The 17,822-nt window shown below is 37.0% G+C and overlaps 1 protein-coding gene and 3 non-coding genes across 5 annotated transcripts; all 4 read left to right on the forward strand.

Moving 5' to 3' along the window:
- The first annotated feature begins 1,317 nt into the window (after positions 1-1,317).
- Positions 1,318-15,093, forward strand: LOC143459653 (NFX1-type zinc finger-containing protein 1-like). Of its 2 annotated transcripts, none has more exons than XM_076956875.1 (21): positions 1,318-1,422; positions 2,136-2,264; positions 3,818-3,928; positions 4,374-4,567; positions 4,776-4,923; positions 5,849-5,942; positions 6,162-6,289; positions 6,477-6,628; positions 7,095-7,229; positions 9,536-9,723; positions 10,647-10,806; positions 10,987-11,126; positions 11,399-11,568; positions 11,673-11,766; positions 11,909-12,036; positions 12,266-12,445; positions 12,745-12,889; positions 13,073-13,202; positions 13,409-13,559; positions 13,778-13,907; positions 14,177-15,093. In XM_076956875.1, exons 1-21 carry the CDS (start codon positions 1,382-1,384, stop codon positions 14,222-14,224), a joined length of 2,796 nt encoding a protein of 931 aa, XP_076812990.1. In that variant the 5' UTR covers positions 1,318-1,381; the 3' UTR covers positions 14,225-15,093. The 2 variants fall into 2 exon arrangements, with proteins under 2 accessions (XP_076812990.1, XP_076812991.1); XM_076956876.1 differs by having other exon boundaries at positions 4,395-4,567.
- Positions 15,094-15,486: 393 nt separating this feature from the next.
- Positions 15,487-15,559, forward strand: Trnat-ugu (transfer RNA threonine (anticodon UGU)). The gene has a single exon. It is a non-coding gene; the product is annotated as a tRNA-Thr (tRNA).
- A 537-nt stretch (positions 15,560-16,096) lies between these two features.
- On the forward strand, positions 16,097-16,169 carry Trnav-cac (transfer RNA valine (anticodon CAC)). The gene has a single exon. It is a non-coding gene; the product is annotated as a tRNA-Val (tRNA).
- A 337-nt stretch (positions 16,170-16,506) lies between these two features.
- On the forward strand, positions 16,507-16,580 carry Trnan-guu (transfer RNA asparagine (anticodon GUU)). Its single transcript has one exon. It is a non-coding gene; the product is annotated as a tRNA-Asn (tRNA).
- The last annotated feature ends 1,242 nt before the right edge of the window (positions 16,581-17,822 follow it).

The raw sequence follows: 17,822 nt of genomic DNA on the forward strand, positions 1-17,822 counted from the left end.
GACACGTTAACCACTGACACAGATTCTGCTTGAGCACAAATTTTGTGACGTAAAGACGGGAAGAATTTACCTGTTGGTCAAAAGCGTCAATTCTGGCGACAACCAGACACAGCGCCAATTATAAATTATTATCGGGAGCTAAGTTTATCACAAAAATGTTCCCGATTAACTCGAAATTAGGATCAAGTTACAGTGAACAGCCGGTATGGGTCCTTTTCGATAACCTTGCCGGTTTTGGGTTTGATTCTCCAAGTATTTGCAAAAATAATATGCTTTAAAATACAATTATACATTGTTTTGTATGTTTTGTGTTGGCATGTGGCATGTGGCATGTGGTTGAAGCCAAGTTTTGAGATACCTCTTTCTTTTTCTCGCTATTTTCTTAGTTTCCGAATGAGTTATTTAATTGACCAATATAGGATTTAGATATTTTGTTCGTCACTTTTTTCATTCATCGGTCGTGACGTCATTTTTGTTGAAAACATTTGTGTTTATTAATGGGAAACTTGTGTAAAAACCTTGAAATCCAAAAAAGATAAATAGTTGACCGTTAAAGAGGGTATTTTCCCGAAAACGAAAGTTAATCATGTTATTGGTGGCCAGTGGGTAAGCCTAGTCAGCAAAAGCCGGATCTCCAAGTGCCGGAGGTGAGATTTAATGTAGGCTATACGAAAAAGACACGAAAAAATATCGAATTTTGACATCATCATGACGTTATTGTGTTATGACGTCAGTTAACTTTTTGTTGGCGTAAGAACACCATTACGTTAGGCTTGGACTATACTGACGTCGGAGCAGAGGCAGATAACCTACTGGAAAGACCTGGCCTGGCCTATTTCGACGACAAATCATAATGATGCAAATGTTGGCGTGCACTGAACTACAGAAGCCGCAATTTTTTCTTTGCCTATTATAAATTGGCACGAAGAAAAAAAATTCGACGTACACGTTGACGAATCTCGTGCGTGCAACTGCCGCACTTTCTACCATGGGCATTGGTCAATAAAATTTAAATTTTCTATGACTGATTTCACATCGATTGTAAAATATCGATTTGTTTGAGTAAGATTCAGGAAAGATTTCGATGTGGACCAGTATCATTTGTTTTATGGTGATGATGGTCCCCTGTGTCCAACCTTGTATTGTTGTCACTTGATCCTGTAAATTTCAGGCGGATGTGCATTTCTGCAATATGCACCAGACTATTATGCAGGCTATACCCGAGACTCAACAAAATCAATGCTCATTGATAAATGATACGAATCGTTGCATTTTGTTATTGTTGTTATTTACTTTTTTTTTAACTTCTTTTTTTCAGAAACTTTTAATAATATATAGGCCTACAGATGATTGAATAAAAAATCTCTGATTTTAACAAAAAATGAATTTGAGTTTTGGAGGGGGAGGAAGTGAAAGAGATAGGTGCATTTGTCTTATTTGGTTGCTAGACAATGTTGGATTAAAATTTACTTAAATATTGAAATACAGATCATCTTCTTTAAAATCCGTATTTTATCCCAGACTGGAAAGCATGGCACTTTTTAACGATATCTTCAGGGTGTACGGCGGCCATAATTGGGGTGCTAAATGGTGCATTTTGCAGTTTGGTACTATACTATACACAAAGCCCTTGGCCATTATTTTGACGGTAAATAATCGATTTCTAAAAAAGGGGGGCACATAGTGCTTTTTACAACTAATAAACAGAAAAACGGAAGAGCCAAAACGAATTTCTCGTTTGTATGTTTAATTTAAATATCGGCGGACGCATCAAACACAAATCACAAAAATGTCAAGGTTGTAGTTGCCATGGTTTCCACTAAAGTTCATAACTTCATGCGTAATTACTAATTAGTCACTGTTTGTGAAATGTCAACAATTTATTCCAAACTTTGGTTAAGTTACTTTCGTCACTGGTCAACTTAAGTTCTGCTAAACTGTATTTCCAAAATAGTGCTTGTAAAAATGCAGATGATACTGACACTGTATATAATTACCTGCATGAATAAATATTGTAAATAGGTCTATTTAAATTATAAAATTATGTACGGTAATTATTTTAACAAGCACTAGTTCGGAAAAAACAGTTTAGCAGAACATTGTAATATAGCAGCACATATAACATTATCTTGCAGTGGGCAAAGGAAGAATGTGCTGTCATTTGAAGACTCGGTTCTTGGTCCGCGTACGAATTTTTTGGACTCTGCAGCAGCATTTGGACGAGGTGGACGTCGCCAAGCTAATGCAACCAGTCACAGTTTATTGTAAGGATTTAATGCAGTTTTAATTGCATTGCAATGTATTTCACAATATCATTAGAACTTGGAATGTTTTTGTATAATTTTCAAGAAGAAATAACTTAAATCAGGTGAATATTTTATACATAGGCTTATTTTATTATTTCACCGGAAAAAATTGCAACTTCAGAGCTTTTATTCACAGTTTCTTGTTAACGTAACTAAATATCATTATGTAGCAACCTAAACCTAACCTAAATCTACCTTCTAATCTGAATTTAACTTCGATATAAACTCTAAAAGCTGAAATCAACATGTTGTATGGCTGTTGCCCTAACTTAACCACCTATCTTTAACCACTCAGAGGTGACGAACCTGCGTCCTGCGGCTCGCCAAACAATTTTGTGCGGCCCACCAAACGATTTGACAAACGCCCATACATGCAAGGCATATAGGACTTATAGGAATTAGGGTTGCCATACCGTCCGGAAAATTCCGGACATGTCCGGAATTTAGGGTTAAATTTTGCGTCCGGGAGGAATTTTAAATTGCATTTGTAATGTTTGTGTTTCTTGCAAAATTTTGTGACACCACGTTAGGATGGTCAAAGCTGATATTTACGACAGTGGCATAACAGTAATTTGCCTCTTCGCCACGCCAGAAATCTCTGGCTTATGATAGACTTCCCGTAGAGCAGTAGGGCAGGCAAGGACTGACTGCAGGATATGAAGATTTTCAGCAAAATCTTGGGTACACACGCAAGTGCAGTGCACAAAAATTCTCAGACACAAAGAAAGTGTGCACTTAGGTGCGTAATTACACAGGAATGTACACAGTTTGATTTATTCAAACTTTATAGGTTAGTATACAAGTGCATCACAGGATGCTTTTGCTTACTAGACTCCAACTACTCATATCGTGACATCATCTGGTCATCATCATCATCATCATGACATCGTCAAACTTGAGAGCTTTCGCTCTCAAATTGTTATCTGTTTTCGGCTGCACGTACCTATGCGAACAGTTCTTTTCTAAACTGAACATTACAAAAAGTCGTTACAGGTCAAGGTTAACAGACGAAAATCTTAGTATGCAGTTGAGAGTTGCTACATCGTCGGTTCGACCTAATATTGAACGCTTAGTCAAGAGAAAAAATTTCCAAAAATCTCACTAAGCAAGAAACTTTATTAAATCTTTCTTTTTATTTTTTGTTATTTTATGTTTCAATACTACATAAAATAGCTTCAACTGTATGATTCGCATGGGATTTTTATTACTTTTGTTTGTTGTTCCTTATTGTTGATAAACTATTTCTAATCGTTTATAAAAAAACTACATAGTCATATGACTTAAAAGTTGTGCGGCCCGCTTACTCAGCTGTAACTAATGATGTGGTCCGCGACAGCGAGCGGGTTCGTCACCACTACCCTAACTTAACCACCTATCTTTAACAACAAACTGTGTGACCTACTTACGGAGAAGTTGTCTCTCTGTAATTATGTATAAATTCCCAGACTTGACATTTCATCAACTCGCACTGTTTACGTCACATTGCTAAGTTTCTTTTGTTTGTTCCATAGAAATCATATAAGTTCAGGAAGAGGTCAAAGCAACAGAGGATTCTCGCACGGTGTATTTCAATTGTCCAATCATCATCAAGGAATTGGGTTCGGAGGTCAATCTTTAAAGGGGTAAGTTCATTTTGTTCAATTTCATTTTCTTAAATGAATGATTTGTTGCTGAGGATTATATGACATAGAAATTACAAAACCAAACTGAAATTTTTAGAAATTACCGAACTGGAAATTTTTGGCTATTAATCTGTACCAGGGTTGTTTGCCAACTGAGTGGCTGGAGTGAATAACTCTGTATTTTATGCTTTTTCATTTTTTTTTAAGAATTTACATTAGCTTAGATACCGTATATGTTTAATCATATTGATAGATTTTGTTTAAGTTGAAAGTTGAATTTGATTATAATGGAAAACTGGATTCTGTTGAAAACCTAAAATAAGCAAAAAGAATTTTAATTTTTCACTTTCTCAAATTTTCACTTTTCTTCTTTGTTTGTAAAATGGCTTTGTAACTTGAATAATTTATTTTTTATTTTTAATGCGTTCTTCCATGTATTAACCAGAGGTAACAATCATTTTCCCAGAGATGCAGATGAAGATGAGTACGATGAAAGCGAGTATGATCCTCCACCTATTGCACGTGAGACACTCGTAGAAATGTTGAGCGATGAGGTGGAACCACTGCAGATTGCCGATCGATTGTCGACGAAAGAAAGTGGGTTTTGTATCCGACTCGAGGAAAGGGGGAAAGATCAAGGTATTTCGAACCCCGCGCTACTTTCATTACAAACATTTGTTGTCATTAGTTTTTTTAAACGTGGCTTTCAAAAGACATGAATAAAAAATTAAAATCTTTTGTAATTATTTAGATGTACTGGTTTATGAGCACAAGTTGAGTACATTGCGTTGGCGAATTTTGTTAAATGTACAAGGACATAATTATCTTCATAGAAATTACATTGCAGACATGATCCAAACGATATTGGAAGTGGTCGGGAAGATGTGTTCGTGTGAGGAGAGCAGCATAACAATGCACTCTGTTCTAGAGGATCTCATCAACAATCGATTTGCGAATGAAGCAAAGCGACTTTTGATAGATTTACCACACAGAGGGTAACTAGAGCATACGTGATAAGCCATATCTTAAGTAGCTTTTGTATCCTTCACCTTATTCCGATTTGGCATGCATATGATGTGGATGAATGCCAAAAATCTGTTTGAACCGCCCACAACACCTTGTCTCTATTAGAAACAGCCATATCTGTTGGTGTAGAAAGCTTGAATAACGTAATGATACATAATGATCTTATAGAAGTAAGATATAGGATGGCAATCAAGAGTTAACGTATATGTTTAGTTTCTTTACACAAGCTTTCGCGAGCATCAACTTGCTTCATAAGGATTACTAAAATATGAGAAAATGTTTTTTTCACCCTTGCTGGGTTAAAGTCTGCTTGGAAACAACAACGCAATAGTGACATTATATCCACATGCATCCAAGCAATGACAAAGTGCTCAATGACGTAACAGAGTGTGGAAAGAACCTCTATTAGATTATGCGTTTTTTTACTATATACTGATAACAGTATGTTTTGCTAACACAGTTCAGCCACCGTCAGCTTTGTAGTCAAATAAAAATGACAGTTAATGACACTGAAGTCACTGACAACTGACTGAGTATTGGTGGCATATGTGGTGTCAAGGCCACATAATATGGTCATTGTATGACATACCTTTGCTCATGCAACATTTTTATATTTGATTATTCTCACTTTGTGGCTTCCTCGTTTATTCTGCTCATTTTCTAGTATTTGGTTTGGTTGCTTTATGGCGCATTGTAAAATACATGGTACGTTCTGATAAATCTCATAAAATCGGCACCATTAGGCTCGTAAACAGCAAGATTTAATTTGATCTGGCATGTTATGTGTCATTCACCTCGTCATGGTTCCTGCAGAAAACAACAATGGTCTTAAATGGTCAACTTTGCTATTTAGTTTGTTCCTTGCACCAGTCAAATGGTTGTTTTTTATTTCAGGTTCAGTCAAGAAGTGTGTTGTGGTCTCATCCTCAACACTTTGCATTTGTTGAAGCATTGGCTGGAATATGACCTTATCGGCTGTGAAAATTCTGTAAGAAATTACTTCATTGTTGTAGATTACAGTAATTTTATATCTCTACATCTTTGTTGTAAATATCTCTCGGAATGCAGATTTCATTTTGTTCAACTTAATTTGTGTTCTTCCACAAATAATTTCTCATCTTCATTTCAAATGAAAACATAAACAAACCAGGTTTTGTTGTTGCGGACAGCATCAAGTTATTTTTAGATTAATTTTTGCATTTGTTAGGTTAAGTTGCTGATCCCGGTAGTGAAGAGTGTTGTCGCTACCCTTGGCTTGCGCCCACTTCATAATATATCCGAAATTATAGAGAAGGTCGACGTTTCAGCGCAAGAAATTGATGATGCAAAAATCAGGTTGGTTTGTGCAAAGATTATTGCTTCACCATTTTATACATCAGCAAAATTAGAATTTTTACGCCTTTACGGCATATTCCTGGCATTTATCAGACTTGCTGAGCTTCACTTTAGAACAATTAATCATTTAGTAATTTAACACATGACAACTTGCTCACCTGGTGCTGATTCGATCTACTCTTTGCAGGAAGAAGGCTTCAGAACGCTTCAGGCCAGCACCGGTGTTTACCATTCTAAGCAATGGAATGACGAGAGTTACGCAACAAGTACAATGTGAGAACAACAATGAGGAGACAACTTGGGGTAATTCGACGCGGGGTTTGGAACAGTGGCCAGAAGGTGAGGAGAAGTAAGAAATTTTGCAGTATCGGTTTTATCGGTACCCAACCACTCAACTTGCCCAACTTGCCCATTCTACTTACACGTTGTTGATCCAATGAGGTCATAAACTTATCCCAACTACTCTTTGCTGGTGATGCGAATGTATTTGTGATGTCACAATGCTCGATGTATGTTGCGATATAGTTCAGTGAATGGAAAATATTCGCACTTAATTGAAACCAACTTGAGTAACTATTACGTCAATAGGCGTTGTATTTTATATAATATATATAATCGTTGTTGTATAATTGTAATTGCAAATTTTGGTGTGGGCATTTCTGCTAGTGAGTTGTTATTTGGGCGATAAGAACCGTGAGTTGTCCATAACCACGAAAGTTTTGTCAATGTCGAGTAATGTGATATTACTGTACGCCTGCTCCGCTGGAATGTTTCATTTTGTTTGAGAATAATCTTTTCAAACTAGACGCCCGTGACCATATTTGCCCAAACAACTACATTTTAAACGACCCAACTCGAGTTTTTGCCAAATGCCAGGAGCCGTGCGTGAGGTCATGCTGGGCTGGTCACAAGGAATGCCGGAACCAATGCTTTCAGAAATGTCAGTAAATTCTAAATCTCTTTTAGCCGTGGTATGCTTGAAATACCTGTATGTATTTTTTTAAATTTAGCGATATGCTTTCGTAGTAATAGTAGGTCCAAGTTTGCTTACTTCCAGATTCATATAGTGCATATATATTTGAGTATAGTCAAGTGGGGCAAAAAAATGCAAAATTGACAAACTTTTGATTTTCTCGCTAAAAAATGGGCCAAAAAGTAAAGTTTTACCCTCTATTGATCAATATTAATATTCCATTGATGTATCCAAAAAATTGGAGCATTATGTTTATTCTTTTTATTTTTATCGAATATTTTGTGTTGCTTTTTTTTCCCCAGTGTTTGGGGCAATAAAAACCATGCTTGGGGTAAAAAAAAACAATCAATTTCAACAGCAAATTTTGTTTATTAAAAGCAATACAAAGCAGAAGAAATAGCAATATATACAGATGAGGATGAAACTGTAACATCTTGTTCAAACAAACAAAAAAGTTTATGCATTATGAAGTCCATATTTGCTTAGGAACACAAATTTTTCTTTCACTTCCTCTTCTTCGGCAAAACCAAAATATTATTTTGCACTTCCTTTGTTTGCCAGTCCCAATACACTGCATCTTTTGAAGTTGATTTCTTGTCCCAAAACTTAAATTCAGCTTGCTCAATCTTTCCATCAACCTCGTCTCTGAAGACCTTCAGAAGTTTTCCCCAATAATATGTTTTTGGCTTCTCCCAAAACACTGCAAAGTACTTTCCAACTTGCTTTTTGTTTATTTCCAATTTAAATGCTCTCTTTTCTTTCTTCTGTTCGTTTACAGTTTCTTCAGTTACATCTCTTCTCTCTTCCTCTACATCTTCCATTCTAACAACTGTGTCTTCTCTTGTTTTGTCATTCATTTCTTCAGATTCATCGTCAGACTCTTCTACCATCCTCATGTCTTCATCCATTTCTCTTTGAATTTCCTGCTCCATCCTTCTTTCTATTTCTTCCTCCTCCAAGTCCAGTGATTTTATTTCTTCATCTTCGTCTGCGTTCCTTTTCCTTCTCCCAGCTTTTCTCTTTTTTGCAATTGTTCCATTTGCTTCAAAGTTTTCAACTTGCTTGTTAAATTCTTCATTTGTTAAAATGCTTCTATTCATCTTCACTCTTTTTTCTTTTTTTCTTCTTGTCATTTGATTGTCGTCCCCTTGATTTTAACACACTTTCTATCGAAACCGATTCATCTTTTGACACAAGCCGTATTTCATACTTCATCCTTTCGGGAGCGTGAAGTTGCAACTCATTGATGATGTCCTTTGTTGTTCTGATCCGTGATTGTACTGTGGTGCTCGTCGACGGTGTGGAAACAGCTTAAATGTTGCGGATTTATGAGGTGGATGGCATTTCTTCCACATTACTTGACCATTCAGTTTCCTGTGGACTGGTCTTTTCCAAAATTGGATTGCCTTCTTCATCTTTTGGAGAAACACAATGCTACCAGGACTGGTTAAACTACTACTGAACAGAGACTTCTGAAACTGGTAAATGCTTACAAGAAGGTTAAGCTTTTGAATAGCTATTTGGCAGGAGTTCAACAAAGTGGAATGGTACATAAATCAATTAACTACAAAGAACAACACAAAATGATTGGAGAGTGAAACTTCACGCTTAATTTCACTCGCTTAACTTAATTTCAAATGAATCATCAGTACATTAGGTTTAATGTATTTACTAGAGATCAGGAAACTGAGACAATGCAAGTAAAACATTAAAATGTTAGTTTAATGCCTTATAGCAACCAAAATTGTTTTAAAATAAAAGTTATTAAAGATGGGGTAAAAAAAAACAAGCACAGGGAAAATAAAAACAGCTGTCTTTTTTTGCCCCAACACATTGTGTAATTATGGGGCAAAAAAAGACAACATAGAATAGAATGAAAGGTTAACAGAAATCAAAATTGAAGTACTGGAGTACAATCATACTAAAATATCATGTAGATACACATAAAAAGATTGTGATTGTCAACCATCGTTTTCGATCCACAAAAAGTTTAGTAAAGAGCAAAAAAAGTTTTTTTGGACCGTTTTTGGGTCAATTTAGTGATTTGCATAGTTCCTGAAGAGTACTTACCTCTGGGCCTGTATTGTATGTTAAAAAAATATGCAAATAAATGATGTTTCTAACCATGCAAAGATTTTTCAAAAAAATCATTCTTAGGGGGAGTTGGGGGGGTTGTCCTTTTTTACCCCAAGTACCCCTATGTTTTTTTTTGCCCCAACTGACTATATATATATTATATACATTTAAATAATTTTTCATACAAACTACTGCAGGCGAATGCGGACGCGCCTGCGACTACAGATTGTCCTGTGGTCACGTGTGTGCCAGACGATGCCACGATGACGACAGAGACCATGACGCGTACCAGTGCATGAAGCAGTGTGAAAAAACTTGCAAGCGCGGGCACAAGTGCAGCAAGAAGTGTTTCGAGCCTTGTCAGTGCCTTGAGAAAGTCATCAAGGTCAGAGACGTTCGTTTGATGTTAAGTTTTATTTCTACGTGAAAATGTGCTTTAAGTGGATGCACAAGGGACGCTATTGCGCGGTTGCAACGAACGCGCATTCGCACCAGTTTCTATTGCGCAGTTTACACTCAACCCACTGCCCACACGCCTATGACGTCAAAGTTTATAAAGTATGGCGTCGGTGATAGAATGAAAGTGTACAAACATTCCTGCAAGTTTATTAGCGTTCAACATTTTAAGGTTTCCAGTTCGTTTACATTCTAACCCTTGTGTAATACACTTCTATTTCGTCATATTTGGAGCCCAAACATACAGAGATTTACTTGGCTATTTGGTTATGAAATAAAAACCAAAAACGCCACGTTTATTCTTAATTTTGCTCGTCGTTGTCAGATCCATCCAAGCGTGACCAATGACACTATTTGAACATGCGCCGGATGCGTGACCACTGCCTAGTCACAAGGCCAAGTTAAACCGTATGCGGCGATGCAAACAAATGACGTTTTTATTCCTGTTCCCTCGCGTTGTCCGACCAGAACAACAATTGCGTTCATTGCCCGGATAAAATCCCTCAACGTCGCAAATCAAACTGACACAAATGGTTTTTATCGTTGAAATCGCATCGATTGTAGGTTGCAACCACTTTACTTAGAATAAGTCATGTCTATAAAAAAAGTGGGCAAATTGCAGCTCGCCGACATGTTTTAGTGGCTCTTCTAGCTGTATAGTAATATCCATTGTTGTTCATTATCCATGCATTGTTTACCTTGTTTGTATTGACACTATTGATTTTGCGGCTCGCTACTGTTTGTAGTTTCCCGCAAGTGACTCTTTCATTGAACAAGTTTGCCCACCCCAGGTCTATAACATAAATTATGCAAAGATTTCATGAAATAATTGTTTACTTTGTTGACTTTCAGACAATTCCAACCTGCGACCACCAGCAAGTGATGCGTTGTTTTGAAGATCCCTCTGACGTCATTTGTGAATCTCCATGCCCTCGCACGCTATCATGCGGTCATCAGTGTTCGGGGAAATGTGGTTATCCGTGTGGGGACCGATGCAAGAAAATTGTTTCAGGTTGGTTTGACGAAGTTGTAATCTTGAATCTTTGTGTTGTTTCTTTAATTTAATAATTGTTTGTCTGGTATTATAAGTGGTTGAAAACTGTTGTGTTGTCTTGTGCATCTCGTCTTTAAGTTGTCTTAATACGTCATTGACAACTGTCTATGCTTTATCATATATATTTGTGTAATTTAGTCCAAGGGAAATGCGGACATCGTTGCTTGGTTCCTTGCTCGGAATCTGCAAACTTTGATTTGGGAAAATGTGACGAAAAATGCGTGGAAATCTTAAAATGCGGACATCCGTGCAAAGGAACTTGCGGTTCGTGTTTTCAGGTAAATTTTAGTTTTAAGAAATTAATATATCATAGAAGAAAGCTTGTAAGTGTAACTTGGCCTTATTCTTAATGCAATGTAGCTGTTTGTAAACGCTGGATACCAACATTGATTAAAATATAACAAGTTTGGGATAAAAGCGTCACTTCTTTTATTTAAACCTGGCTACGGACGCGCACATTGAGATGATGTTGACTTGCAGTATCCAGCAACAAAGTAGCATTGTTCGATACTTCCTTGCAAAGTTATTAAACACATTTTAATTTTCCCAGGGTCGCCTCCATGAAGGCTGCGGGACTAAATGCGAGAGACCTCTCTTCTGTGGTCATCTGTGCAGAGAGAACTGCCCAAGCAACTGTCCACCTTGCGCTCAACCATGCAAGACTTCTTGTGTCCACAGTCGTTGCTACAGACTGTGCCTAGAGGCTTGTGTACCCTGCATGTATGTATTGCGAACCTGTATAAGGCCCCGGGTTTAACCTAGCTTATGATTATGTTGAATTAATGGAGGCGAGATGACGTGTTGTGCTTCATCATTTTATCCAGAGAACCTTGCCAGTGGAAATGCGAACACTTTCAATGCAGGAAGAGATGCAGTGAACCATGCGATAGACCGCCCTGCAATGAACCGTGCAAGAAAGTAATTTGATTATTCTAGCTCCTGGCTAATATGACCACAGCATCAAGTTGCAGTGTTTCTATGAATTCTTTACTTTCTCTTCGTGTTGTACTTGTTTGATTTCTATTGGTCACCACGACAATTACGGAATATTTATGAACAGCGCTTGAAACAATGTGGGCATCGCTGTATTGGCTTGTGCGGCGAACCGTGTCCGAAGTCGTGCAGGATCTGTGATGAGGAAGAAGTGACCGAGATGTTCTTCGGAGGCGAAAATGAAAAAGATTCCAGGTTATTTTTTTGCAAAATTTGGAGCAAGGTTTTTAGGAGAATTTAAAATTTTATCCAATGTTTGGTAAAAATATTTAGTGAGGTAATATGCAAGTTAAAATTTAGTTTAGTTTTTTAAGTCAACCCTAGTTTGTTGACTTGTTTAAGACACATCTGGGTCCTTGAAATGATATTAGTTTTATCAAGGAACTTGCTATTCTGACAAACTTGGTCATACTTATGTTCTCAGATTTGTCGAGTTGTTGGACTGTGGTCATTGCTTCACCTTCGAGGGTCTGGACACCTGGTTCAACCAAACTGACAATGAGAGTAATTCAAAGATAGACATCAAATTAAAGGAATGTCCTCGATGTAAGACTCCGGTCTGGCGATCGACCCGATATGGCCAGATCGTGAATCGGCAACTTCAGTAAGATATGGAATGGTTGTCTCATAAAATCTTTTGTTTCATCAAATTTATTTTGACATTCTTGCTGTCTTGTTTTGTAACTGCGACATATAACCTTATCGCCACGACATATTTCTTATCTATGTAACCATAAATGCACAATATTTAACTGAGACTAGCTTTGTTCTGAGTAAAACTACGATTCTTGCAAATGCTTGGAGTAGATTCATGCAGAAATATTTTACAAAAGTACAACGTTGTTATTCATAAGGGCTTGTATTTTATCCACTTCGTCATCACCAAACATTCTCACGTTTCAGCTTAATGAATGACGTCAGACGGAAGATTGCGGGAAGTTTTGACGACGTACAACAAGCTAAAGATGCGTTGAAAGCAGCATTTGCTTCCGAAGTGAAGGTTTTATCCCAGTATCCTGGTGAAATAAATAAACTGCGAGAATCAGCTGTAAGTTTTTTTGTTCTTGTAATCGTCCAAGTTCTGATCTAGAGCAAAGTTATCGTTTTAGTTCATTTTCATTTTACATTTGTTTATCACTGGTGGTTCGAAAGAAATATTTCAGGAGCTTTGCATCGACTGTTCGTCTTTTAACCGCTTGTTTTTATGCTCTTGGTTGTAATCTTATTCCAGAGACTTGCCAGATCATTGACAAGTTTAACAGTGGTGGAGGCGCAATTCAACTGTCTCGTCAAGCTTTCCAACATTCAACAGCATTTTCCCAAGTTGGGCGACAAAGCCATGACACTTGAAGGCAAAAAAGGTTCGTCCAAAAGACACAAGCTATATCACATAACCATACCGGCTAGCATCATTATAGTGGTAACATTCACTTATTAAGATAAATAGCTTATATCTATATCTTGCTTGGGCATAATCCAGTCCTTCATTTATTTCCACATTTCAGTTTCCAACTTGTTCTTAAACTTGCATTTATTCCATGAACTTTTATTTCTCTGTTTCAATTAGGAGTCATCAACCAGATGCAGAATCTTGTCAATTGGCTCTTCCGGGAGCGCTCCTACTTCTCGGAGCAGGAAACGAGTGACTTGGAATTTGAAACTCAAAAACTCACTCTCTCTGTCAAGTACCTGATGCTCAAGGACAAATGCCAACCAGGGTAAATTTTTGAAGCGTTTAGCGCAGAATTATAATTAATTATTGTGATAAAGAAATACTCCGTTATAATTCAGCTTGTGGTACAATTGCTTATCAAAGTTGAGTAATTAAAGTAATTTTAGCTTTTAATTGGATTTATTTAAAACCTGTGTAAGTTAATCGTTTTCCTAAGATTATAAAAATCATTTCGGTGACAATCGTTATTTTGTAACATGGCAGAGTTTCTGCCGGAACACAAAACCACATGCTCAACATTTCTCTCGACCAAGTTAAAATTATCTTATTCGGGGGTTCCCCTTTCAATCAATCGAAAGCCGACGAAGTGGAAGCCATCTTTGACAGGATACTGGTAAGTGTCGGGATCAATTTTACGTGTAATTTTAGATGTATCTGGAATAGTAAGAAATAGCAAGTCTGTCACTGGGTACTTACTGATACATATTTCGCTTACAACGGCACATACCGATGTTTCTTGCCGGCTATAAAGGATCTGGATTCAGGCTGATATAGTTTAGTGCTTGTGGGCTGACTTTGTTTTGAAATACATGTCGTCGTTTAAACAAAATCAGAGAACCGACAGTTTTTCAAGTTTCAACACTTTCTTCACTTGTCCCATAGGTGGCGCCCTCCACACCGTACGCTCCCCACCATGGCACAAATGACTGACAGACACGTGGCCTGGAATGAGAAAATCTTTGCAACTTCTTTCGACATTCGAAGTGGATGTTAAATGAAAATTGTTCTAATGAAGTGGCTAGGGAGTTGATGTCAATTTTTTGAACAATTTGTTTTGAATAACCTCAATGCTTTCCAATAAATCTTACATTTAATTTTTGCTTTTTACCTAATCTCTTAATTATTTACCATGCTACCATGTTTCTTCAAAATTGCCGCCAAATCTTCAGGTGTTCGCTTATCGTTGATTAGTCTTCATTTATAGTTTTTATTTTATTCTATCACGTATTAAATGTAATGATAAAGTTAAATTCAGGATCTCCCTGCAGGGAAAAATATATTTTTATTATGCAACAACGTTCTTTTTGATATTTAAACTTTGCTGAGTAATCTACCATCATCTATATCTACTACTTTGTATTATTATTACTACTGTATTATATTTGATATTATCACTAAATTTGTATAACTATTACTATGTTTAATATCATTGATGTAGGTTGATGAAAGTCGTGCTTAGTGGCCTGATTTTAATATCTCGGGTTGGTTTGTGTTATAACGCTACAGAGTTGTTACAGATTACTGGCTATGAGTAACTCGTTTTAATGCTGATTTGTATAAGACATTGAAAGTGTAGAAGCGAATGACGCGTTTCCACGTTTAATATTTGGTTATTTACGTTTCACACATTAACTTATAAAGATTTAGTTTTGAATTAATGTTTTAGGGACTGAGATTTACCACAGTTTTGTTTCTTATTTGTGGTTTGAACTTTCCATACCTTCAAATGCATGATAAATGGTTAAAATTTCGTGTGAAAACGAATTAAAATCAATGAATAAAGTCCAAAGATACTTGCACTTGTTTGAACATTCTGATGAAAGACAATATGCAGTGTGTTTAAGGGTAGTTGGTTTTAATTCTTTCTACTTAAAAACCATGTTCACGAGGCTGTTTTGAATGAAAGGCGCCAGTGGGGTTCGAACTAGGACTTCCTGTGTACGAGACAGGCGCATTACCACTTAGCCTTGGCGTCATTCAGGAGGCGTTAAATTTTTCGAGTAATAACTCTTTTACTAAATTCACTATATAATAAAACAAACAAAGATTTTATAACATTTTTTGGTGTTTGACGCCTCCTTCACAGCTGCCTAAAAGCGAAATTTCCTTGACTTTATTTATGTGACATAAATAGGCCTGAATGGTTTGAAGTTGTCAAAAATACATTTTGTCAGCTCCCTGCTGGCAAACAAGCCTCTATAGCTCAGGGGTTAGAGCACTGGTCTTGTAAACCAGGGGTCGTGAGTTCAAATCTCACTGGAGGCAATTTCCATCAGAACAAGTTATTTTGTTTCGGTTTTAAATCTTTTTATAGCAAAGTAAAAATAACATCGTACAGAAGTTTTATATAAATGTTTATGTTTCATATATTAACCACAAGAAAGCATCCTATAAAAAATTTACTTACCCCGAGTGGGCTGACTGCATCAAACTTTTTGCGAGTAACCGAATGCTCTTAAAATTATCAATGGTGCCACAGAGACTGGACTTACTAAACCGTAGTCGTGCGAGATGCTGAAAAATGAGAATGGCAATGCAGCGGTTGCAGTGAAAAAGTCTTCCCGAATTTTGTTTTCGATTTCCCACTCTAAAACTTATTTTCAAATTCATAGTCGTAGTTGATTATAGCTATCCATTCAATGCAAGCTTTAGGCGTAATTGCTATTATTATATAATACTATAGGTCTATATTTTCAATGCAAATGTATTACATTTACACGCCTACCATGGACCGGATTCTCGTATCTTCCAGGAACTTAGTCATCAGATTAAGACCTGTTTAAATTCCATCGTCGTTGTCGTGTTTCCGTAGTGTAGCGGTTATCACGTTCGCCTCACACGCGAAAGGTCCCCAGTTCGATCCTGGGCGGAAACATCAAGCGATTGTAGAGATTTTGAGCAAACACTAAGCTTTTTTAATTTGTACGATGAAGTTGCTGCTTATACCGACATAGTCTTAATAACTCGGGTAGTCGAGTCAGTGACTGAATCACCATGTGCAAACACTTGACTTGATTCGAGTCATTTCTTTCTGAACATGTTTCAGCATAAAAGTAATACAAACTTATTTTTCTTCCGTTCAAACACGTTAAAAATAAGGAGATATGAAGCGTGTTGTCCATGTCTATGCGAGCGCTCATGCTACAGCACAACGAAGCAATTTTGTAAAAGGCGCTGGATTATGAACTTGTTCAGCAACGAAATGGCTCCATGTCTCTGTGGCGCAATCGGTTAGCGCGTTCGGCTGTTAACCGAAAGGTTGGTGGTTCAAGCCCACCCAGGGACGGGTAAAATTTTTGAGTGAGTAAATGTTTCCATTTAAATGCGACTCCAGTCTTTTAAGGAAGCATATGTTGTTATTTACTGCACTGCCGAGACTAAAGCAAGCTTTTTTTAAGCAGAAATGCGTTTGGTGAGGTTTGAACGAATTACTTCTGTGGTGGTTCGAACTGGGGACCGTTCAGGTTTTAAGGTGACAAAATTTACCGCTACATCTTTCTAAATGAGGACGGCAAAGCGGCAAGTTGAACGATCGCTTGGACGACGGTGATTAACATATGAGATGGGGATAGTTGCAACGAAAACTTTTTTAGAGCTCGTGTTGACGACTTAGTTGTCGTGAGCCTTAAAACTGAGTGACAACTTATCAGGCTCCAACAAAGTGTGAAAGTTTAATCTAAATTTCATACCTCGTAATTAATTAACTAAATCTAAAGTAATGAGAACTGACTGCTATGGTCAGCTATAGCTATAGCTGTATCTCACTATAGTGGGATTTCAACCCACGCTCGCACAAACCAAAGCATGTCTTAGTTTCAAGGTCGCAATACAACTTAACTTAAGTGATAAAAGTGTATTTTCATTTGTTAACTGCTTGTTAAGAGCAGTTTACCGTGTATTGCTAAATCCTGTGAAAAGCACATAACTAGATTAAAATTTAATCGAAATTATCCGAATAGCTTCAAAACAGAATGTCTACTGCAAAAGAGAAAAGCACATTGAAATTATTAGTTAGCTAGTAATATTTACTGCATTAAGTATAGTTCGCACGTAATGTTGGCCCTTCATTTACTTATACTGTAAAGCGAAAATTTGGGCCATCGTAATAAAAGTTTACCGACCATTATAGTAAAGTATAACTCGCGTAAAAGGGTAATACCCTTCCTCAAAACTGTTCTTTCGAAGTACGGAAAGGCCCAACAGAGCGATTTTTGTTTCTCTTTTAAAAAGAGGATACCGCTGTTAGGTAAACATCACAAGGTCCAGTTTCATTCCAACATAACCAGTCTTTTGAGGCGTTAGTTCAGCTGTTTCATTTTTGCGATTGGAAGTTTGAATCACCTTGCGTTGCCTATGTCAGAGTGGCTTTTGACTGTGGTTGTATTTTCAGTGGTTGTAGGCTACGTATTGTATGATTTATTTTTCACCGTTAACTGTGCGAAGCGAAATTGAAATTAACAAAATATGTGATGGAAATTGAGAACGACTATTTCAACTACAAAAATAGCTCACATAGCCCATTGCAAAA

Source organism: Clavelina lepadiformis, chromosome 5 (assembly GCF_947623445.1).
Source record: "Clavelina lepadiformis chromosome 5, kaClaLepa1.1, whole genome shotgun sequence".
NCBI lineage: Eukaryota > Metazoa > Chordata > Ascidiacea > Aplousobranchia > Clavelinidae > Clavelina > Clavelina lepadiformis.

What these genes read in the sequence shown, in the direction of transcription:
- LOC143459653 (XM_076956875.1), top strand. Translation starts at nt 1,382, where the DNA reads ATGAATTTGAGTTTTGGAGGGGGAGGAAGTGAAAGAGATAG. An exon ending in GGAGGTCAATCTTTAAAGGG is followed by an intron (nt 3,929 to 4,373) that starts GTAAGTTCATTT and finishes TGTATTAACCAG; the next exon opens with AGGTAACAATCATTTTCCCA. An exon ending in GCCTTGAGAAAGTCATCAAG is followed by an intron (nt 9,724 to 10,646) that starts GTCAGAGACGTT and finishes GTTGACTTTCAG; the next exon opens with ACAATTCCAACCTGCGACCA.